At 49.0% G+C, this 24,549-nt stretch overlaps 1 protein-coding gene across 1 annotated transcript; it reads left to right on the forward strand.

Annotated features, from left to right (window-relative positions):
• The first annotated feature begins 3,429 nt into the window (after positions 1-3,429).
• On the forward strand, positions 3,430-22,912 carry LOC144179954 (ubiquitin-conjugating enzyme E2 Z-like). The gene is made up of 5 exons (XM_077708368.1): positions 3,430-3,482; positions 12,329-12,401; positions 12,904-13,091; positions 21,632-21,743; positions 22,784-22,912. The coding sequence occupies exons 1-5, from the start codon at positions 3,430-3,432 to the stop codon at positions 22,910-22,912; spliced, it is 555 nt and encodes a 184-aa protein (XP_077564494.1).
• Positions 22,913-24,549: the final 1,637 nt, after the last annotated feature.

Genomic DNA, 24,549 nt, shown 5'->3' on the forward strand with positions numbered 1-24,549 from the left:
GCGGTCAGCAGCACGACTACGCATCTGCGAACGCTTTTCCGTCTAAGAAATGCAATTGCTAGACGTGAGCTATTGTGGAAACACGGGGGACGCTTACTGCACGAGCGCAATACAAGTAGTCACATAAGCTCCTTGAAATACTAAAACTAAATAAAAGTGTAAACTGGTTATACATTATATACCTTATGTTTCCACTGTCAGCAGCGCTCTCGCCCGTGGCCGTGTGGTCTGGAGCGCTAGGTATATCATCGCAAGTGTTCTGCCCGTCACAAGTTCGAATCCCCGCGGGTACAAGCTTTCACAACAAACTAGTAGGCTCATTCGCAGAATTGCAAACAAGAACTCAGGCATGAAAGAAGCCAACCTCCTCAGACTTGTTCAAGCGTTCGTGATCAGCAGAATCACGTACGCAGTACCATATCTAAAGCTAACCAAGGACGAGAAGGACAAGCTAGACGCGCTCATTAGAAAAAGCACCAAAACTGCCCTAGGACTTCCCATATGTACCTCCACGGACAAGCTCATGAAGCTAGGCGTCTCCAACACCATAGACGAGCTGATCGAGGCGGCAAGAATTGCACAGCACCAAAGACTGTTGTCAACCAAGGCAGGCAGGCATATCTTGGGCAAACTCGGTTTCCCCCATGAAGCCACAGACGACCCGCAAGAGGATATTCCCCCGGACATCAGAAACAATATCCGAATTCCTCCCCGTCCAAAGAACATGAACCCAGCGTTCCATGAGGATAGGAGACAGAGCAGGGCTGAAGCGCTACAGAGAAAGTACGGAGGACGGTGCGATGTATTATACACTGATGCTGCGGAATACCATCGCAGAAGAGACAAGATTGCGGTTGCGTCCGATGAGAACATGGTCATACGCGCATGCTGCACGATCAGAAATAGATCTGTCACAACGGCGGAAGAAGTGGCGATAGCGCTGGCAGCTACGTTCAAAAATACCAAAGTAATTATCTGCGATTCCAAAAACGCCATAAACAATTATAACAGAGGACGAATATCAGCTGAGGCGGTCAGAATCCTTGCCAAAAACCCCATGGACCATCAGGTTTTACTAATCTGGACCCCGGCCCATCAGGCTCTCAGAGGCAATGAAGGAGCAAACGAGCTCGCCCGAGGACTCACTTTCCAGGCAGGCTCAGGCGCTCCTTCCACAGGACACATACTATCTGAAAAAGACAGGATGTTCACCTACCGAGAAATAACTGAATACTACAGGTTAACAAGAAAAGAATACCCGGATGCCGACCGCAAACTCAGCAAAAAGGAAGAGGCAATCTGGCGAAAATTACAGGTTGGAACCTACCCAAATCCGCTACTTCTTAGTAAACTCTACCCAGGTCAATTTGAACCCAAATGCAAACATTGCGACAGCCTGGCAAGCATGGTCCACATGATATGGACGTGCCCACAAATATCCGATGGCACACATACCATAGACACATGGGAGGCTCTGATGCTCAGCTCAGACCTAGAAGGCCAACGGACAATCATCAATCAAGCTCAGGCAGCCGCCAGGTCCCAAGGGATACTGGCCGACTCCTAGCAAGGGTATTTTTAAACCCAGTGATTGATACTAAATAAAAGTTTTTTCATTCATTCATTCTTTTACCTCCTTTATTTTTTCGTTTTTCGCCGATGTTTTGAGCCGCAACATTCACTGCTCCACGAACTAGTCCGCAGAACTCGCGCAGCCTGACACTGGCGCGCTAGCGAGTTCTCGTTGGCGTGCTGTTGCCATAACCACCGACTGCTTGCGGGCAGTGGGCACAAGCCAGAATCAAGAGACCCTTGGCCTGGTGCGAACACGCTTTTTACGATACAGGCATGAGTGAGGCAAGCTCCAAATATGGGGGAAAAGAGCATGCATTTGTGCGTCTGCGGGGACGCGGAGGTCGTTAATTTTACTAAATATTTAAATAAAGGAACAAGTTCTTTTGGTTCAACATAAAAACCCAAAAAGGTGGCGCTGGCGTCGCTTTTCAGTTTAGACAGGAAGGTAGCCTGCATCGTTGCTGACTTCGATGCTGTCTCCTCGAAGCAGTCCTCGTTGACTGCTTCGTTCGAATTGGAACGGGGCTTAACATGGCGTACTGTCCGCGAAGACGGCAACGAAGCTGTCTAAACGGTAAATTGGAACACACCCTTAGTGTACTTCATTGAAGACGGCGTTGGGGAACCAGTAGTTCGGGTTCTTCTTAGCTTTCTTACCGAGTCATTCGCGGTCTTTCATGCTGCTCGCTCTACAAACATCTTTTTTCTGATGCTGCTGCTGCTCACGATGATGATAATGATGACTACATTGTTGAAGATAACATCCTAAATCAAAATGACGCGGCGTCGCTAGAAGCGACTGACCAGTACTTTGCGGTTCTCCTCCTCCTCCTCCTCCTCCTCCTCCTCCTCCTCCTCCTCCTCCTCATCATCATCATCATCATCATCATCATCATCAACCAACAGTTAATTGAACTAGTGGAATAGTAAAAAACACAACACATCGGCTTCTGCTAGTCTATATAAAATATTCTGGGCATCATGCACACAGTAACTTAAGTGAGCCCTTGGACGTCCCATTGATGCCGCTTTCTGGATTTGTTCCAGAATTTGTTCCAGAAATTTGTTCTGGATTTGTTCCAGCTTTCGCTCTAACGCAACCAGAACTGAAAGTTTTATTTCTCGCGCTAGCCGCCACACGGTGAACGACAACTTGCTGCTGTTGTTTTTGTTGTTGTAAACTTTATTTCGAGCTTGGTGATGTGGTAGTGGTCCCCCATTCCAGGAGGCAACTTGGAATCGCGATTAGGGTCGCGCTCATTTTTCCCGGCTATGCCGTCGTCGTCGTCGTCGTCGTCGTCGTCGTCATCATCATCATCATCGTCGTCGTCACCATCACCATTACTGCAAGTAGCATTCGTGCAGCATTTGTTTTCGCAAAAATTCCGGGACTCTCATACTCGGGGGAATTTCGCGTCCTCACAATATAGGTATACACAATGTCCCAGTTTCGCGTGGGGGCTGACCGCTTTCTCAAAGCGTAATTCTTTCCTTCTGGGGCCATTTGTCCTACCTGTGCGCGCCCCGAGATACGTGCACTTGTTCACAATATTGTTCCCGCAACACGCCACAATTTGTACTGACATTATTCCTTTCTTTCTTTCATTGGCAAATTTCACATTTTATCGCAATATACCTTAATAAATATTTACAACTTTTCATATAAGTATTACCAATCTCTGGCTAGGTCTTTCTCTTTGGGTATGCTCCGGTAGAGAGAGAAGAAGAAGAAGAAGACGAAGACGAAGACGAAGCAATAGTAGTTGAATCCTGTTGACATAGCAGGCTGGAATGGCGTTTGAAAGTTCTTCCGGCGCAACTACAATTCTATACAACCCCAACTTTTGGGACCCCATGGAGTACGACTTCGAACAGCCGTCCCCGCAGGCCCTGGCGAGAGCAAAACGGCAAGTTTCCTTCATCTTATCCACTTATTAGGTGGCATTGCAATTGCACCACCATGGCCTGAACTGTTCTGAGCGGCAGATTACAGTAGGTTGTCCAGTAGCGCTTGGAATCTCAAATCCGACAAAGCATTCGAAAAAGCTTTGAATAACATGCTCATTTAGGTTACGAGCTAAGCATCATCATAATCTTAAGCGCAATTTTCGAAAAACTGCATGCCTTTCAAATGTAGGATGTGGATAAAGGAGTGTTTACCGCCATCTGCGAAGCAAATGGTTCCTAGGTATGTCGCTCGCTGTTTTAGCGACTCGCCATTGGTTCCCATTGCCCGGAATTTTGAACGCCGTCAAAGAATAACACTAACCTTCTTAGATCTGCAGAGGTGAGCTTTCCGAACAAATTGAAGGTCGTATCTTAATTTGTCAGCGTCATGAGCTGTGCAGATAACTATCGGGTCTTCGCGTATTTGTGTGTACCAGTGTTCGATGCGCGATCACAATACCTTTGTTATGTCCGCGCTATCAGTGTTGAGCGGACGCACCGGTACACCTAAAAATGCGTTTTTTTGGAAACCGAAGAGCACCGCTTTTTTTTTTTAACACGAAAGTGTTTCATACCGGCGTACACAAAGCCTCTCCGACGTCACATCCGTCATTGAAATAACATCACCAGATAAAAGTTCCATTGGCGCGGCGGCCCTAGGTTTCGAACCCACCGTTTCACTCGGGCCGGAATGGGAGGTGTGAAACGCTCTAACAACTGAGCCATGAGACCATGCCCGCCTAGTAGTACTATAGAACCTTTCTAGCCGCTATAGTAGTACGAACGCGCCTTATGTCCTTCCCTCTTACTTGTTGTTGTTGTTGTAGAACTTTTATTGTGAGAAGAAAAGGGAAACTTTTCACCCCTGCCCTCTTACTTGTTCATGTAGATGGTGCTGCCATCTAGGGGAGGTGGAGCGAAGTAGTGCGTCATGACGCTAATGAGCGCCGATAGTGGGCGCCTTGATAGGGCAGCGTGTAGCTGCGGAAGCTGCTGTGTTTACCCGTCCGCCGCCTATGTGGAACGCCGCTCAGCTTGTGGAACGCCGCCGCGTCCCGCACGCTGAGCGGTCGCAACGCAAGCGTCTGGCGCACACGCCGCAGAGCAGGACCGATGCGGTCGCATCATTGCCTAAACGACCCCCCAGCAGGACGTCGCTCGCCAAGCACACCCACAAGACTGCTGCGGACCCGCAAATCATGCTCCTTTCGCTGTAGCGTACTGTGACTTCACCAAACGATTCGCTGACAACCCGTTCGGTTTCGTTCGCACGGTTGGCGAGCGCGTGGGGTTTCAATTAATTTTATGCAATGCTCCGGCGCGTGTAATCTGCAGTGTCTAATTTTGATGCGCCTAACTGTGCCATACCGACGAAATATAAATAGCGATGTGCAAGTTCATATACATGCACAAAAAACATTCAAATGCTCCTGTGAAGGAACATTTTACTTTCGTGTTTTACAAATTCGTATGAAAGAGGGATCAACCACATTTTTTAAATGCAGAGCATTTCTTTAACTCACGATGTCACCCGTTCTTGGCGTCCGTAGTTGTCCGCATCGCTCGCCTCGACATGCCCGGCTCAGACGTTTCGCTATCGGCGCGATCAACATTAGATACCGCGCCCAGGCACGTTTCAAGGACACTCTCTCCCTCTCTCGGACTCAACGTGCGCCGAGGCTGCCAATTTTACTGCTGACGAGCGCGCTCTCGTCAGCAGTTGCCACAAGTGCAACAATATTAACGTAACGCAAACTACTTAACGTCGTGCGCCCCCGCAAATGCTCTGCATTTGATCGTGCCCCTCGCGAGGAGGATGTTTCACTGCGTCGCCATGCGAACAGTTTGCCACGCTTTATTTTCAGTTCCGTATCTCCCCGCCGCGGCCGTGGAGAGAAGGCGGCCGGCCGCGACTCTCGCCACCGCGGCGCTGCGGTTGCGAGTTGCGCTAGGAAAGCGAGCGTCGTCTGCTAGCGGGGAGCGGAACGCGTTCCGCTCGGCATCTCCGGTCTTCGCCACTTCTGGCTGCGGACTGCAAAAGAAATTTCTTTATCAGTCAGAATAAATGAGTACGCAATTAGTTCGTCGCGGAAAATACCGCAGTTAGATGCCCCTCGTGGGTACCTACAAGTGCCTCATTGACACTTCAGTGATTAGGACAGTAATACTTCAGTTAGATAATAATTACAAATAATTAGTTAAAGGGAAGATGAAGCGGTTTTAGAATTAAAAGAAAAGTTGACTAGCAGCAAGTACACGTTGAATAGTTCATGTGTACGAAATATTTTCGCAATACATGCAATAGAAGCGGCGCAATGAGCAAACAAAATTGGTCCGATGCCCCGCCCCCATCTCGCCGCGCGATGCCGGAAGACCGAAGAGCGCGGGCGAAAACCGGCTGAAAAACGTCATACCTGGACTTCCGGCCGGATCGGTCGCCTCGGCCACGCTCTTTTCGCCGTGTTTCCTTGTGAATGATACTTGTGGTTGTTGTGGTTGATAGCACTCATTTGTACAATTTTCGTGTTCAAAAAGTATGCACGAACGCCAAACGAGGCATACGTTATCATGCCGTATTCCTAAGCAGAATAATGCCACGCCGGGAGGCTTGATAACATACGGAAGCGACAGCCGAGGTGGCTGTGCTTGATGACAGAGAATATACTACACTACGTTAAATAGTTTGTAAACCGCTCCAATGCGGTTTTTTTTTTTTGATGCGACGTACGTGAATGTTCACATTAGATCCTAGATTTAGGAAGAATGGGGAATACTGCTGTACTTTGGCCGGGGTTGTTTCGTTCCATTCCAGAAACCAAGTCACATTTGTTCAGGAAATACTTGTTTCGTTAAACGCGTCGGTTTTCTTTCCCTATGGGCTCAGGACAGTGTTAAAAAAAAAACAATTTTTTGGCGAAACTAAAACAAGGGGCCAATCCTGATAGAAGATCTCTCCCGGCTAAGAGGTAAACAGTATTCCTTCTAAGTAAAAGAACCAAGACAACCAGATTACTTATTTTGCAAGTATACATGTCACGATAAGGTGATGTTTGTCTGGAATTAAAAAAAAAACACCACTCCGAACCACCACCGTGCCATAATTTGTGCTGACGGCGGGGGCCTAATTTTTTGCCCAAGATTCCGTGTGGCTGCATATTATAACCTGTCAAGCACTTGTTGTCACTGAACCTCAAGTGTGCTCCAGTGATAGTCGGTGATATATATAATGATGATACTAAAAAAATTAGGAGCGAAGAGTAAATATACGGCCTCTGTCCGACTAGCGCGGTAAATGCTTAAATCTAGAAATGCTGAAACAGGCCAACGATTCATTATCACAAACGTTTGGTGATTGTTACCTAAAGTAACGTAACTACAACGTAGGTACCTTGTCCGACTGGTCTGTTAATTATAACGAGGTGGCCGTAATATTGTAGCAAAATGCGTAACGCACAAGCGAAACTCAAGCCCTACTACAGCCAATAATGCTGAGCAGGCACTAGTATGCTGCAGTAAGACGCCACTCATCGAAGTGCAGCTAGCAATCGTGGAGGCACCGTAGCGCCGCTGCCGAAATGGCGCGCGCGTGTGGGTCTGTGTACGGGGATGAGTAACGGGGCTGGGGTGGGCGACAACGAACAAAGGAAATGCGGAAGCAGAGTCTGCTTGTTGTTTTATGCTTGTACCGGCAAGATGTGTCTCGCATATACGTTTACAGCGCATGAACGCTATTTTTTCGCGCAGTGCACGTACGTGCTTTTCGCTGGTAGATTGTTTATAAAACGCCCATTAATCTTCGGCATAAATGGTTTTGTGTATAATAAGAAACAGTTAAGGCAGTACCTAATATTAACATAAGGTATAAAATTCCCCTATGCTGGTTGCCTAATTCAAAAATATTTTGATGGAACCCACTAGTCGACGTCACAATCACTGCTTTGGTGTTCTCTGTCATGTAAAGCAAATTTAAGCTCCAAGATAATTGAACCAACAGCACGGGAAATTATAAAAGAAGCTTCCAGTCATGTGCGAAAATTAAACTGCAAGCTAAATTGCCGCAAAGGCAACCGTGCGATCGTTCGCAATGCTTCCGACAACCCGCGCGGCCGAAGGGTGTCCTCCTTTGACGTCATGACGGGCGCAACCAATCAGGGGCGTCACAAGACGAAAAGCGCGCGTCTTTCAAACGGGGCCGCGCTTTTTGCAAGATAAATGCCACTTGGACTCATGTACGATAAATTTCAATGTGATATTCGGAATCAGCGCGCAATAAACTATATAACTGTTAATCTAACTCAATTTTTTTTTTGGAAAGCGCTTCAGCTTCCCTTTAAGTCTCATTAACGAAAAAAAAAATACTGTACGCTTCTCCACAGTACTGCGAACATTATGTGCTAGGTGTTTTACTGGTTTGATTCTCGGCCGTGGCGGCCGCTTTTCTGATGGAGACGAAAACCAGAAACGCCCGTGTGTACGAGATTTCGGCGCACGTTAAAGACCACCCGGTGGTCAAAATGAATCCGGAGACCTCCACAACGGCGCACCTCATCGCCTGCATTGCGTCGGCGCGTTAAACCCTACAATCAAGCAATTTTTTGACTGGGTTGCAGCCCGGTCCCAAAGCGTCTCGGTCCATTGTCAATCTCCATTGTAAATCTCCATTGTTAACGGCACCCCGCGGAGTACGGGGCGGAGTTGGCGATGCAGAGGTTGGCGACACTAATTGACGCGGTGCCCGGAAGCGCAGAACACAGAACTGTGCTTCCACTGAGGAGCACAGACACAACATTTCTGCCCCCTTAGAAGAGCGCCTGGTAGTGGTCAGGTGGTTGTCGCTACCGTGTGGACTTGCGTTGGTCCAGGGCCTGGAGGTGCAACGAGGGCTGGAGCTGGCTGCCTGCACGGGTTGCTCTCGGCATCGCTTTCCGCGTCTGTGCTCGGGCGGCGCTTTTCATTATGAGAAGCGAGGCCCGGTTGGCGGGTGGACGCAGAACCATCTTCGGAAAGGCCTGGTTCGCTTGAAGACGGCCTTAGCTGGTGGAGAGGAGATGATTGGTGTGCCTCCGACGTCGCTCCGGCAATTTTGACGGACGAAGACCGCAGACCAACTCGTTTTAAATGCAGAGCATTTGTATAACTCACGATGTCACCCGTGCGCCGGCGTTCGCAGCAGCCAGCCTCCCCCTACACTATAAAAAGAAATAACAGTTACCGGCGCCTGGTTTCGATCCCACGACCCTGCGGGCGGAACGCAAGGTACATGGTGCTCTACCCACTGCGCCACAAAACCGACACAGAATGAAAGGCTACGAACGCGCCTTATATCCTTGACTCATTCAAACTACGTCAAGAAGCTGCTGATACAACGCATTCACTACCTGTGGGCGGAACGCGAGGTACATGGTGCTCTTTCCACTGCGCCACAAAACCGACACAGAATCAAAGGCTACGAACGCACCTTATATCCTTGACTCATTCAAACTACGTCGTCAGCGGCGTGCGTTGGCGACTCATCGGCGTGCTAGCGGCGTGATAGCTGCGTGGTGTACACGTGATAGCACCAACCCCCCAAACACTAAACGTTAACGCAATACACCCACCCCCTTTGCGACGCATTTACTCTAGTCCCCCTCGCGGGGAGATGGGCCCATTTTTTCACGGTCGCGGGCACCCACTCTGGCTTCTGTTTGAATTGGCGGGCGCAAACATGGTCTCCCTTTTGTATCCCGCGGCTGCGCGGTGGCCTGCAGGCGTCCTGTGCCACCTGTGACGATGGCTGTGGCACGGCCGCTAAATGAAAGGCGCACTAACGTGCGCTCTCTCTTGCGTGCGCTCTCATCCAGCGGCCGTGGCCGTGGTATACCAGCCTTGAAAGGCGTTCATATTTCACGTGTAAAAAATACCTTCGCAGGGGTCTGACCCGTGGTATGTTTCACTGTTGTGTGCTGCTTGAAAAAGCAGTGGGCCAATCGTCGCTGTATTGACGCTGTCTCGTCCTTAGAAAGTGCGTCTTCAGCTCGGCCACGCAGTGTTCAGCTTGGCCATTTGTTGCTGGGTGGACGGGGCAAAGTCGATAGCTCTGATGCTGTTGTCTTGGTAGAATCGACTGACCGCTGCGGACACCAATGCCGTCCCGTTGTGCGATACTCTTTTTAAATGCAGAGCATTTCAGTAACTCACGATGTCACCCGCGTCGTCCCGTCGTTGTCCGCACCGTCGTTGTCCGCACCCCTCCCCCCACGCTATATAAAAGAAAATACTATCCGGCGCCAGGTTTCGATCCCTCGACCCTGCGGGCGGAACGCAATGTACATGGTGCTCTACCCACTGCGCCAGAAAGCCGACACAGAACGGGACGCTACGAACGCGCCTTATATCGTTGACTCATTCAAATTACTGCTGACGAGCGCTCTCTCGTCAGCAGTTGCCACAAGTGCAACAACATTAACGTAACGCAAACTACTTAACGTCGTGCGCCCCCGGAAATGCTCTGCATTTGATCGTGCCCCTCGCGAGGGGAATGTTTCACTGCGTCGTTTATAGGTATAGATGACACCTGCTCCTACGGGAGACGCGTAGTTGCCGAAGGTGTCAACAGATGGCGACGCTGAGCGAACGCGGGAAAACTCAACTGAATTTTCTTGGGGGTACTTCGTCTCCTCGTCCAACACGCGCAACGAGCGTTTTTTTTTTTTTTTTTAGGTAGTCCAAACGTTCCGAACAACGCACGCAAGGCGTCGATGACTGCCGATAAACGATGAGTATTTGGGTCTGGGACGTAAGACTATTTGCAATATCAAATATAACAAATGGGACAAGGCGAACACATTAAAGGGGCCCTGAAAGGCATTTTGAGCACACTAAATGAACTAGCGCAACTGTTAGATTGGGTCGTCAACGTCCTCTGTGACAAGTATTACTATTTTACGCGCAGCGGAAAGCTCACACTTTTGTTGCAAAGTTTGTCGTTTTTTTCTCACCCTTCCCTTCGTGTTTTTGGACGCCGCCATCTTCACATGTCTACATCATCGATTCCCAGATGTTCGTCATGAGCTAGACATCCTGCTGATGGGCGGCTTTTTCACGCACTTCCGGCAAAGAGATGAGTCGTCTGCTCAGCGTTGGCTCGCCGGCTTATCTGCCAGCGGAGTGCCGGAGTGCTTGGGCATTTTACGACAAACGAAACAAGTGTAAAACAAGTGCTTAACCGTTTATATTGAATGCAACACGGCCATAACACGACATGGATATTCTCTTACCTGAGTGCGTTCCATAAAGAAAGCGTTGAAGCCCCGTGACACTTCTTTCGTGCAATCGCAGAAAACGCCCTGAGCCGAATGCCCTAGTTTGACGCATACACTTTATTCAACTTCAAAACAATCCAGAGATGCGTTTCCAACGAACACAACGTCACAACATGCGTTGAAAGTCTGAACCACGATTGACAGAGGATGGGTTGCCTTCTGCCCGTCGTAAATTCGGTACTCACCTCGCGCGCGGTTTGCGGGGACGAACAGCAAGTCACTTAACTCTGGCGCACAAGCCGATGGCTTTTAGCCACGCACACTGCACATACCCCATGCGAGGTTGAGTCGTACGTCACTCGAGAAAGATAATCCAGACCATGGGAAGCACTATCCACCCGCAGCAGCACAACGTCGCATTTCATCGCGAAACAAAGGCGTCCACAACACACATACCATCGCCTCCTGTAATGCCAAACGCATCTCGCACTTCCCAATGGGAGTGAGTGGTACGCCTGCAGTGCCCACATGTCGCGAAGTGGGGCCCCAAGCTGAACCGGGATCACGCAACCGTAACTGACTTCTGGAGCGGTTTGTGCCTTGTTGCCAAGGCAACCGATGTTTGAGATTGTTAAAGAAATGGCGCTCGCTCCAGCGCTTGAAAGCTCAGAGCCGTGGCGGAGCATGTTTTGCCAACGTTGCCACTCTCCACCACGCGTCGCCCCAAGCTGAACTGGTCACATGATTGAAGCGTTTTGTGCACGGGTTCTGTATCGGTTTAACATAATATGACTTTTTCACATGCCGCCGGCAGGAATTACCACCGCCGCAAAATAAGACCCGGCACCAGCGGGGTCCCATCTGATACGGCACTTTTTGGATAAACAATGCGCGGTGCATCAAGAGAACGAGCGCACGACCCTCCCCGTGCGGCTGCGAGTTCGCCGCCGATAAAAAGTCATGTGCCGCCAGCAACGTACACCGTGAAAGGGCAAGGCCAGGCCGCCGCATACATGCGGCCAGATTTTTCGTTCGCTTTTCCAGCCTTGAGCGGAGTGCGGGATTCATGGTGTCAACAAAGCTTGCCCGTAGCAGACGACAGTCTGAGCAGCACAATAGCGGAAGTACGTCACCGCTGCGGAGCGCAGCATCATGGGAGGCAAGGCTCGCGCGCCGTCAACAGCGGAGAGTAAGTCGAAAGGAGGAGGAAACGCGCAGCGACGATAATGCGCGGTTTTTGATTTACGATTTCTCAGCTAATACTCATCGCTTTAACAAAATTCTTGCGGGAGGAGATTGCAAATACATTGCTTTATTTGGGTACATGTGCATCCATTCATCGGCGGAAGGTATTTCAGGACCCCTTTAACCAAGGGCTTTATTAAAGCTGGTCCAAAGGTTTCAGAGCCCACTCGGTTCCTCCATTAAAGGGTGACCATGGTTAATCAGAAGCACCAGTTATGTTATGCTTCACCCAACCAGACAGAGTTGATTCAGAGATGTCCACAATGAAATGTAACTAATTAACTTAGAACAAGAGACGATCTCCTCGCATCTTACAGAGACATCAAGGACATTTACGAGCAACCACCTCCCGGAGTTTTCATCGCACCGAAGGAGAATAACGTAACAAAGGTGCGTTCCTCTTGCGTACTTTCTCAACTGTGTTTTCACAATCTTTTAGTGTGTGTTGGTGTTTGTGTGCCTGTGTATGTGCGTGCATCCGTGTGTGTGCATGTGCGTGCGCGTGCACGAGTACGTGCGTTTCTGCCTCCCTGGAGCGACGGTATGTTATAATACGCATCGAAGCCACAAACATTTTGTGATACAAATGCTGGCCTTCGACCGAAACATCGCTTAACAAGCATTTTGTATTGGTTGCTTGGTAATTTATTAAACGTATAGTGTCTGGACCGCAACGCATATGTACACACATCTACCAGATTGATAGAGGAGGAAAGTTCGTGGCACCCCGAAGGTGTAGCGCACGCAGAAGCGTTACACAAAAACACCTTCAGTTAAATCTATAAGTCGTACCGTTTCCTCGCCTCGTGTTGTAAGTATGGTTAAACGAACCGTTCGTACCACGACGTCCAGGGCGCCGTATGAACGCTTGCCAATAATAATCCTTTCGCAGATCCACGCTCTGGTGATCGGCCCGCTCGGCACGCCTTACGAAGGCGGCTTCTTTCATTTCTTCATCAAGTGTCCGACCGACTACCCGATCGCACCTCCCAAAGTTCGTCTGATGACCACAGACCGCGGACGAGTTCGCTTCAATCCGAACCTCTACGCGTGCGGCAAAGTCTGCCTGAGCATCCTTGGGTGAGCAAGAGTCTTTCAACAATATTGTATATCCTTTTTATAGGAGTAACCAAGACATGAGTTTGTAAGCGTGCTATTTTGGAATTAGGGACTATTTTACGTGCACTAGGAATTGTGTAAATGAAGGCTAGCAATTTTCAAGACCTTATGTGTCCCGTCATAAAGTCGGCCTTGTACTTTCTTGATGCCCACACCTATAGGGCGCGCTGCTCCGCCGTGTCAGCGCCACCATCGGCCGCACCGCCGACCCGTAGTGGGATAGGTACACCGCAACTGCCTACTAAACAGGCGTTTGCGAAGGCGAACAATGTGATGCAGTGAGCTTAATAAGGAGAAGGACATGAAAGGAAAAAGGAAAAGGGCATGAAAATGAATATTCAACAGCAAGCACGTTTTTGACGCATCTGGGTAATATGGCGCCGCACAGAACACTGTCAAAGGTCGCTGCACCCGTCAAGCAAACGTAAACCCCCTAAACGGGGAGTCTTACGCCGTTGACATTCAGTTTTTTTTTTTTGCTACGTTGATTAAACTTTAGAGCTGTCTACGTGGAAATATCAAATATCTACGTGGAAATAACTGCAGAAACCAGCTCGCCCTGTCTTTGGTTTCCGTTTATAGAACTTATCAATGGTATAAATTACAGGTAATTTATACTTTGATAAGGTATACTTGCTCAATTTTGATGCCGGGACGGACTCGCCCTCGCCTCATTTTGACATCGTGTCTTTTGATTGCAGCACGTGGTCTGGACCAGCCTAACCAGTCTAACATTAAAAAGTAGCAAAAAGGACGAGTTAACGCACGCTAGTACATTCTTGCGTTCATGCACCTATGAGCCAGGAGATGCTTACCTCAGAATAAAAAGACGTGCTTCTGTTTTTATGAAATTGTCTTAACAGATTGTCTTAACGGATGATATAAATCGCATTCTCAGGGAGAAAGGTGTATACTGCGTGCGGAAGCAATCTCAAAAGACGTGACTGCTAAATCCGCCGCTTACAGTTTCTACAAAAAACGAAAACAACGCTTCGTCACAACCGTTCCTGTATTTGTTCAGGCGTGTGCGCAAAAGCTGTCCTTGCTTTTCGGCCCAGCGAATTGCGCTTGGGCAAAAACAAAATGTGATAGATAACAGGGCATTGATAAGCGCTGTGATGTCTACGCTCATTTCGTCTCGAAACTACCTGTCTGAATGCGTTTTGTGCTCTTCTCTGTCCTCCCACCAGCGCAAGCCAAGTATAGTATTCTCACGTTTCAATCACGCTACTGAGTCTGTTAGAACAGATGTGTAACTGGCTGAAACTGGCAATCAACTATTTGAGTTGATTGTTTAGGGGCGAAGCTCCTTAAGTCATGGGTCTGTCCATCCCTTGTGTCTCGTGGTACGTGACCGCCGCATGCTTTCGGAGATGTCGTAAAGTGGGCCGCGTTGCACGCGCAAGAACCGGCTGCAACCGGCAGCGCAAACTGGGCACCGAGAGCGCGAGCTTGTCTGAGTTCGCCAATGGAGGCGCGAGCGCACGTGCACTGCGAGGGGGAGATCACGCAAGAGATCACGCCACGAACGCAGGCAGTCGTTCACGCATGGATCCGCACTCGAGTTCACTGGGTACGCCCTCACCACATACCGAGACATCACACAGCACTACCGCCTCAGCCGCAGAACACTACCCCCGCCCAACGCCAGACTTACGATGGAGGAAGCACAGATGTGGCGCACTCTACAAACGCATTCCTTCCCACATCGCACGCAGTTACAGCACTCCCACCCACACCTCTTCCTCTCCGCAGAGTGTCCGAGATGCCGCAGCCTCGACACGCTATACCACTCTTTGTGCGAGTGCCCCGCGGACCCTTACCCCCCCTTCCCCACCCCCACCCACTGGGAGCAGGCCTTGGGTAGCTCTTGCCTCGTGGATCAACGGACCCTGACGCAACGGGCGCTGCAGGTCGCTTCGGTCATCTGGGCTGAGGCCACCGCCCCAACCTGAACCCGGTGTCTCACCAATAAAGTGTTTTTCTCTCTCTCTCTCTCGGAGATCGAACGAGACGCAAGGACCTTTGCTCGTTTCCTCTCGTCTTGTTCGGGCACAAGTTCGCCCTAAATAAAAGTTATTTCTTTACCGTTGTGTCCCATCCTACGTGACAAATTGTGGTGGAGGTGCGGGTACCGACTTCACCTTATCTACCCTTCTTTGTACCCCACCCCTTTGTGCCCCGACTGCGGGGCCCTCGATACCCAAGACCACTGCATGTGGCAGTGCCCCCAAAACCCATTCCCCCCTTTCACAGACGGAGAGCACTGGGCGAAGGCGTTGTGCAGCTCGGACCGTGAGGTCCAAGCTAAAGTCATCCAGCGAGCTGCAATGGTCACCGGCCGGTTACCACCGCCGGTCACCCGCCACCCAGACTAGCCCAACGGGGCTCAAATAAAGTTTCTCTCTCTCTCTCTCTCTCTCTCGATGGCGCGGGGTCTTTCACCAGGTCTGGGCCTGGGAGCATTGACTCCGAAAATAAAAGTTGATTTGTACAATGTACGCACACAGTCTTACGTCTTTCTTAATGATGTAATGGGCGAACTTTCACGGGAGAGTTACGGTTACCGATGATCTCCCCCTCTCGAGCTTCGCCCCACTTATCATCATTCATTCCGTGGATATGGCGTGATTTTTTTTTCTCTCTCATGTTCAAACCACGCGAGTTTCAGTTTTCATCTTTCCTTTTTTTTCTCTCCCAGTTCTCTAATTTTTTTAGTTGCAGTCCAACCATGATAGGATTGTACGAACTTCCCCTTCCCTGTACCTGCCCTCTCTCTTGCTACATTTTACATGAGTATTTCGGCTCCCAACGAACACAAACGATGCCTAAAAGGTATGGTGAAAATCTCAACATGGACTTTGTGCTTGGAGCTGCAGGCGACGACCGGCGGCAATCTGCACACATGTTTCACAGTTGGAACCCGGGAAGAGGACCACGTTACACAACAATAGCCTGAAACTGCGGGGTAATCATCAGCCAGTCATCAATCATAAATAGATCAGAGTACTCGTAGCGAAGGGGACTTACCTGGGCTGCTGCGGAATGGTTCCATGGTTCTGTTGCGGGACCCATCCGTTACGCACGTAGGAGCCGCCGAAGGAGCGCACCGTTGGCGCGGTGAATACGTGCGGCTTGGCCAATTGCTGCGGAGAAAACACTTGTCCGCGCAGGATACATTTACGCGCCCTTGCTAGCGACTCCTGTAGCTCGTGTGATATAGACGCGCCACTCTTTCTCCCCTTTGGGAAACACATTAAAGGGACACTGAAGTGATATGTAAACATTGCGGGATTACTAGCGCAAATTGTAGTCCGGAGTCCCCAGGCCATGTTTCGACCACTCTAGGCGCGTTTACGCGATTTTATTTAGTAGAAAAACTATTTCGAAAACGCTGTCCTCCTCTCTTTACGCTCGCCCATTTTCTGTGGCGTTTTCGTGTGACGTCAGGAGGGGATGAGCTGGCAATTGGCTGCGCCACGGCTGCGCTACTGCACTGCTCCCCGGCCGACAGAGTCAGTCGGCCCAGCGTTTCGTCCGCCGGCCGCCGGCGGGTCGTCGCAATCAAGGAGGTTAAAAAAAAATTGCTTGGTCGCAATTCGTTCGCTTAGTTGAAACGAAGCCAGGACACGTTTGTGAATGGAAGAATGTGCCTTTCTTTACTTGGTTTGTTTGTACACTGTACCTAGCTCCAAGTCAAGGTCGCTTCACACAAGCGCTGCACATGCGACGCTTCGCTGACTGGTACGCCAGTAGGAAAATATAAGGCCTCTTGAAGGCGGGAGAAGAGTCAGCGAAGTCAATATAGGTACTAAGCAAATAAAATCAACTGATATTTTTACCGTACAGCGTAAAACTAGGGCGCGGGAAGCACTTTTTTGCGCTGGGCGAACAAGCACAGCGGTCAGCAGCACGACTACGCATCTGCGAACGCTTTTCCGTCTACGAAATGCAATTGCTAGACGTGAGCTACTGTGGAAACTCGGGCGACGCTTACTGCACGATCGCAGTACAACAAATAGTCACCTAAGCGGCTTGAAATGCCAAAACTAAATAAAAGTGTAAACCGGTTGTACAATATATACCCTATATTAGCAAGGCTTTCGCGTCCCGCTCCCTAGCCTAGCAGTTTGGGGCGCTAGGTGTCTCACCCCAAATGTTTCGCGAGTCACGAGTTCGAATCCCCGCGGGTACGTGCTTTTTTTTTTTGTAAGTTAACTTTTTTGTTTTCCGCCGATGTTTTCTATATTGAGTTCACCTTTTTTGGGGCCGCAACGTTCATGGCTACACGAACTAGTTCACAAAACGCGCGCAGGCTGGCACTGGCGCGCTATCGAGTTCTCGTTGGCGTGCTGTTGCCATAAGCACCGACTGCTTGCAGGCAGTGGGCACAGGCCAGAATGAACAGACCCTTGGCCTGGTGCGAGCACGCTTTTTACGATACAGGCATGAGGGAGGCAAGCTCCAAATATGGGGGAAAAGCGCATGACATTTGGGCGTCTGCGGGTACGCGGAGGGCGTTCATGCACTGCGTAGGTCTCGGCTAGTGAATGCTACGACTACAAGCCGTCCTGGGAGGCTTATCTTGTGCATTTTACAGCCGACAACATGGCAGAAGCGCGGTACGATGATTACTGAGATATTGAGAATGCCCATCCAACAAAGCCATTGGTTATGTTTTACAGAACCGAAACCGAAACTTGTGTGATTGCTAACCTTGGGCATCGTCCAATCACGGCGCCCCTCCTCTCAACGTCACAGCCTTAGTTGGTGCGGCCGCCGCAAACCGCGCATGGTAGTTTTTCTTCTTTCGCGCTTTGTAAAATAATTACCGATTTGTCAACCGGATAAACGATGAAAAGTGTGCTAATTTGAGCCAGTCTACGCAGTGCAAGCGAAAACGGGAGCTTGACAAATTCACTTCAGTGTCCCTTTAAGGATCTCTAACGTTGATGGTGGTGTCTTGACTCTCGGACAGCCATTAATTGCCTAACGAGTAGCATATGAGCGTTTGACATTCAAAACAGAATCACTGCAGTGTGCGCGACTTGTATTGGCGGTGAGATGTTTGAGTGGCGCCCCGTGGCTCTGACGTCGGCTTAGGGATTCGCGCCGCTGTCGTCTGCTACACTCCGCTTGTGAGGGGCAACAGTGCCTGGGCTAGAAATCGCCCGCTTCGTTGCTGTAGTGCGTTAAAAAGCGTATTTCTAGCGACTCAGTTATTTTGCTAGCTTCTGACGCATCTGAATAATTTGAAGCTGTATCCCCCACAAGTTTGCAACACACGAAGAGACAGAGAACAACTTTCTTCAGAGTATCGGTCAGAAGATCGTGTGTAACTCGTCCTTTCTTGCTTATTCGCGAGGATCAGCGATCAGAGCGTCTCGATAAGTATTCAAAATGCGTAGGCTTCCCTGCAGTATTCTTGAGATGCTCCTATGAAGACTCAACAGTCTAATACTACGTACCAAGCAGCGGCCTCTACATGCTCATCGCACAGCAGGAAATAAAGCGGCTTTCTTCTGTTTTTTTCGTTGTTGTCGTGTATTGGATTAATGTTTCTTGCTTTTTTTTTCTGCCCAACGCATTAATTTTTCTGCGCCGTCACCAACTTCTTATTAGGAGGTTTCGGGATGTTTGGGAGCCTCACAAAGGTCGTGTGGATATTTCCTTCATTTTGTATGGCATATGTATATACATTCCCTTCTTCACAAATTGGCGTTCATTACGGCTGCGTGCAAGAAGGTGCATATCCGCAGCGTGCTTTGTTTATTCACATGCAAATACAATGAGAAGGTTTGTGCTACGCCACCGCGATCGCACCCTAAACAGCGTGGTCCACAGTACTCGAAGGCGGCGTTTGTGCTCCGAATTTCTATCGTAATTATATCGTTATCATAACGAACTGACTCTCAACTCGAACAATGATGACATGATTATGGTGTTGAAGGCATGATATACTCGCTAACTAACGTAATAAATAGTATACCTGCATATATTACAAGACTCGAAACCGAAGAAGAAGTCCAAGTAACTCTTTATTGCTTTTCAACCCTTCCAGGCGCGAAGAACAAATCCTATTCTACTCGGGATGGAGTGCTATGATTTGAAGAAAATTACTTTTACTCTCTTGTCCTGGATTGAGGACCGGGCCCACTAACCAGATCGATTTAATTGTTAAACAAAGTTTTCCCCTCCTCCCCTTACTCCTCCCCCTCCTCTTGAGTGCAGTTTTCCTATAACGCATATCCGAATATCGGGAAGATATGGCTGTGAAAAATGTTCCGAAATATCCCTCCAGGTCTTAACAAACATATATGTGTTACTATAAATTTAACGAAGACGTGACTCCTTTTGCTCAATAAACCTCCATACTGGTTAGATGCCTGGTATAGAATCAGCACGCGCGTATATACACACTGGGTTATTTGGAACTCAACCTACAGTTTTTGCAGTCTATAGTGCATGTTGGCAAACTTTCATGCCTTGACAACGTAAAGTGATGTGACAAAACGCGTTCGAGTGTTCGGAAAGGTTGCAAAAGCTGTTTTACTTACTTAGATTACCGGGAATCGTGATGCCTTCTGCCAAAGCCGACAGCCCTGAAGGCCTAGAATTTGTTTTGGTCTTCCATTTTCGCTGTTATCGGTTATTAGCAGCTGACTGTTCCTTTTGTTCGAATGCTTACATGAGAAGCTGACGCCTAGCTCCGACTCTTCGCGCTCCGCACAGGACCGGCTTCGCAAGGAATGGGGTGGCGCCGGCAATGTTTCTCCCGTAGCGGTACCCAAAACTATACTTTAATTGACACCATGAGCTAGTGTATGCAATTTTAAGCCTATTATTATGATAAAAAGTTACCCACACGCCAATTATGGTGCGGACAAGCATCAGACGTTGACCGAGCGCAAAGAAACAGCAGGGAGAGCGATCCTGAGTGAAGCAGACGACAAATGCGAGAATCCCTAAGTTGACGTCACGGAGGCGCGCTTCGCAGCGCCGCCTGTGCTCGCGCTCACCGCCAATAAGAGGTATTCATTGCCTTGGAATGCATGCAGGCAACTATGCGTGTGCGCCGCCATGTCCGTGGCCAAGCGTTTGCTCCTAGGCGACATTTTGAGCCCGGCTCGCAGATCGGGCACCCCTCATCTCCTCTGTGCCTTCATGGCGGCCAGGCAGGTCACGAGTCGCGACGTGACCTTGTGTTTTCGTGAAAGGCGTGTGCGAGTGATTCGATAGTCAGTTGTGCCGCGATAGCGTTGGTTACGCGAAAATTCGTGGTTCTGCCAATGAATGTGACAACCTTACCTGCAATTCAACCCCAGTTTCTGCGCACACCTATGAGCGAGTGCGAGTCGGTCCTGGCACAAAGGTTGCAACGTGAGCGCAGTGTCTGTTTGACAGCAGGGACTGCATCATTTCCAAACCGTTTCCCACTGAACACAAAGTAGTACCTCGACGCCACGTACTGTTGAGTACAGTACAGTAAGTTCTACCTATCGCCAGACGCGTATGAAGTCGCCGCCGCAGATCAGCTGATTGCCAGCTACCGCGCTCTAATATCGGAGGTGAGTTGTTTTGCTGAGGGTGAAACGCCTAGCGAACGAGAAAGCCGGCGCTAAATCGGCGTACGCGTGCAACATTTCTCCAAGGAAATTATTCGGTTTTTTTACTCAACCACGTATTAGAGGGCACTTACTACACATAAAGTCGTAGTTACGGTGCGGGTGCACCTACGTCGAAATCCGCTACGGCAGCAAACTGCAGCGTAAAACATATGCGCGCAGTTCGCAGCAGAGGTTTCATCCTCCCTTGATGCGAAGGTCTTGAGGGCACGTAGAGCGCCACCACATAATGTGAGTGCGATCAATAATACATCTGTTGGCGCCACTACCGACAATCGTGTTGAAACGCAGCAAATGATGGAAGCTGGTGTTTTTTTTTTTTTGTTTTCTGCAAGATGCGGGCGTAAAGCGCATACGCTGGCACAGTGGCCACAGACATGGCGGTTTTCAGTGTTGCCAAGCGAAGAAATCGCCCGCTAAACTTTTCAATGAATACCACCTATAACACCTCCCTTTCTGTGGGAAGAGAAGACAAAATACTGCCTGAAGATTGCGTCAACATTTGTGCATGAAGCCTCGTTATAACGAAGTCCCAGAGAGAGGACGTAACTGCCTTCGTTATAAAGGTACTTCGTTATAGGCCGACATTATTTTCACTTCTCGCAATTTAGTTGGAAGAGTTTAAAACTTTTATACACCGGTATTTTGAATAAATGGACTGGCATATAACCGTGGTTTACTGTATACCGCTGGTATCCAGTGATACACTGAATGAGCAGGGAATAAGGAACCGCGCCTCTTAGTGTAACTGCAGAAACCAGCTCGCCCTGTCTTTGGTTTCCGTTTATAGAACTTATCAATGGTATACTTGCTCAATTTTGATGCCGGGACGGACTCGCCCTCGCCTCATTTTGGCATCGTGTCTTTTGTTTGCAGCACGTGGTCTGGACCGGCGTGGAGCGCAGCCCAGGGCCTGGGAAGTGTGCTCGTGTCCATCCAGTCGCTGATGAACGACAAGCCCTACCACAACGAGCCAGGATTTCACAAGGTTAGTTCTCTGCCCATCCCATTTTCTCGCAGTCTTCCTAGCGTGCTCTAGTTCTTGAACGTCTTATGGAACACCATTCAGGAAGTGGGCGGAACAATCGTTTATAATTATAAGTTCGAACGGTCTCGTAACTGTACGTTGCTTTTTACCAGGTGCCAACAATCTTCTTCGGACTCGTCCTCAAGGGGAAAAAATAAAAAAAAACACTTGCGCCACCAACGAAAAATATTTGGAGGCGCATGCAAACGTCATGTTGAGGACGCTTTAAACCTCTCTTGCATTGCGCTGTCTGGCGCCGGCACGCAGCTTTAGGTATCTCTCACGCGCGTCCTTTGGGTGCTGGCAATGACTTCATAATTCTGTTACAGCTGTGTACTTCTGGAGGGGCAACTTGCGGCCTGAAGTAAAGCTTTTGTATGGACATTCATGACATCAATCACATAATGGAAATGTCATCGACAAAAATGACTTGAAAACCATGGTTGCGGATGTCATGATAGGCCTGTTTAGGAGTTAAAACAGCAGTCATTGTAAACCCACGTCCAGTGGCCCCGGTCGCTATAAGCGTTCATCTCAACAGTCCGATATCACCCCTGATGGCTGAAGACCTTCATGTAGGTTGCCATGGAGTGCAAAAAAATATAAGAATCGAAGACGGATGTTGTCTCAAATATTCCGGCCCTGTACGTTACGGTAAAACCGCACAATAGTTTCAGTCGTATACTGCGACAAAAAGATAGCCTTGACCTATGTCAAAGTCTGCATTCTTAGCTTTGTTGCAGCTGGCTAATACTCCCATTTTGTTCCCCGCACCATATACTGCTTGAAGGAGGTCTGCTGTAAATCCAGGTTTTTGTGACGAAGCGCCTTTGTCGACATGACCTGTTAAGGTAAAGCCCACAAGAAAAGTGCTCTGTCAATTTCTTGCGGACTTCCCCGCAGGCAATCTGCAGAAGATGGGTGAAACGCAGCGACATCAGAAATAACGTAGATGTGTGTAGTAAAGCTCCGCAATAGCGACCTTCTCGGTGCCCTTTCAGGAGAGACATCCCGGTGACGCAGCGCGCTACAACGCCATCATTCAGCACGAGACCGTCAGGGTGGCAGTGTGCGACACCGTGGAGTCATGCTTCCTGGAGGACTGCACCTTGCCACCGGCTTTGAGGTAGGTCGGATGCAAACATTAATACTTCCCAACGTCACGGCTAAACCCCGTTTTCTTTGTCATACAGGGAAAAGGTTTTCGAAAATTTCCTAGAGTACTACGACTGCTATCAAAACAACATCCGATCCCAACGACAGCTTCATGGCACCGCTATGGCTGTGAGTACCATCCATTCTGTGGAGATGAATGTGCGAGAAAATTGTCGAAGAGTTCGAACCTACGTCGACCATTCTTAACGTCGGAGACGGAAGGGGGTTGATGCATACTCCGCTGGCGCCGTTGGGTCGCCTTATGGATTGCCTACGTGGCACCGTAGGCTGCGACATTTGCAACGGGAGGGGCCAGGGTTGCGGTCGTCTTTGTATCAAATCGGCAATGACATCAACTCCCTCAGGTTTCGGTAGCAGCACATCGACACCAAATTCGTTCTCCTATAGCGCATAATTCAACGCCGTTTACGTGTTGTAATTTAGACGCACTTTGCTGGTTAAATATCAGGTGCGTCGCATTGATTTTAGTGGCCTGGCTCTTTACTGGCACTGCTTTACAATCAAGCGTTACTTCGTTGAACTTAACATACCGTCAAAGAAGATACTTGTTTCAGTGTGAACTGCAAAGCCAGAGTTTGCAATAACTGCAGAGGCATGAAAAGACAGTCTGGTTGTTGCAACGTAAGGCGGTATTATGCGAAATGAACGCCCCTGTCCTCCAAAAAAACCGTATCGGCTCATGATGTTCACCCAGCGCTATTCGTTTCTTACAAGCCTTGCGAATGATGGAAAGAAACTCCGTTCACGCCCATATTTATCTCGTATCGGCTCAGTTTCTCGCCGCAAGACACAAGTATCTTTATTTGGTACAAATGTTTCAACTTCGAATACCCGGGAGCTTAACTAAAGTCGTACAATTATTTATATGACGGCCAGAAAGAAACGCTGAGTTAACTCCCGCGAAAAAGGATCCGATGCTCCTCACCGATTGGTTACCCCGAAAGCGTGCCCGACTTGTTGAACAAATTGGCAAGACACATTCTAACAAGCTCGCGTCTTACCAGTTAATGTAGAGCAGATTTAAATGGCAATGCAGTCCTCAATATCTTCGGAAGTCACCTACCCAATCATCCAGCCAATCAACCTCCAGAATTCATGGGTGAGCAGGCGTGGTTTAAAATAATCTCGGAATTCAGCTGGAACTGCCGTGGTGTTTTTAGAGCATGTACCTACGATACCCAGGACCATTGCCAAATGGACTTCTATAGACCCTGGCTTTTTAACCTAACAAAGTCATTTTATTGCTTAATCATTAAATGTCCCATTAAGCGAGAAAGCTGCTGGCCGGCGTCGGTAGCGATGAAACGGTACCTAAATCCGTCGTGACTATGACCGATGGTGCGAAAAGAAGTTAAGTAACTTATTTGAAAGAAGAGGTAGGCATATTCGTTGTAGAGCACGGAATCCCAACACCACTATGGTTTCGTGGCTAAAGCTGACGAAAGGTGAACGTACTGAATACGTTGTGGCCTTCGAATTGGAAAAGTTCTAGTGACTATACTGATCAATAAGTAAACAGAACTACCAATTAGGCGAGCACAAAAATACATTCCCAATAAACTCTTATTCGCCTGGCGACCTGAATGCGTTT

Source organism: Haemaphysalis longicornis, unplaced genomic scaffold (assembly GCF_048455015.1).
Source record: "Haemaphysalis longicornis isolate Haplotype H1 unplaced genomic scaffold, Haemaphysalis longicornis Haplotype H1 scaffold_4, whole genome shotgun sequence".
Classification (NCBI taxonomy): Eukaryota; Metazoa; Arthropoda; class Arachnida; order Ixodida; family Ixodidae; genus Haemaphysalis; species Haemaphysalis longicornis.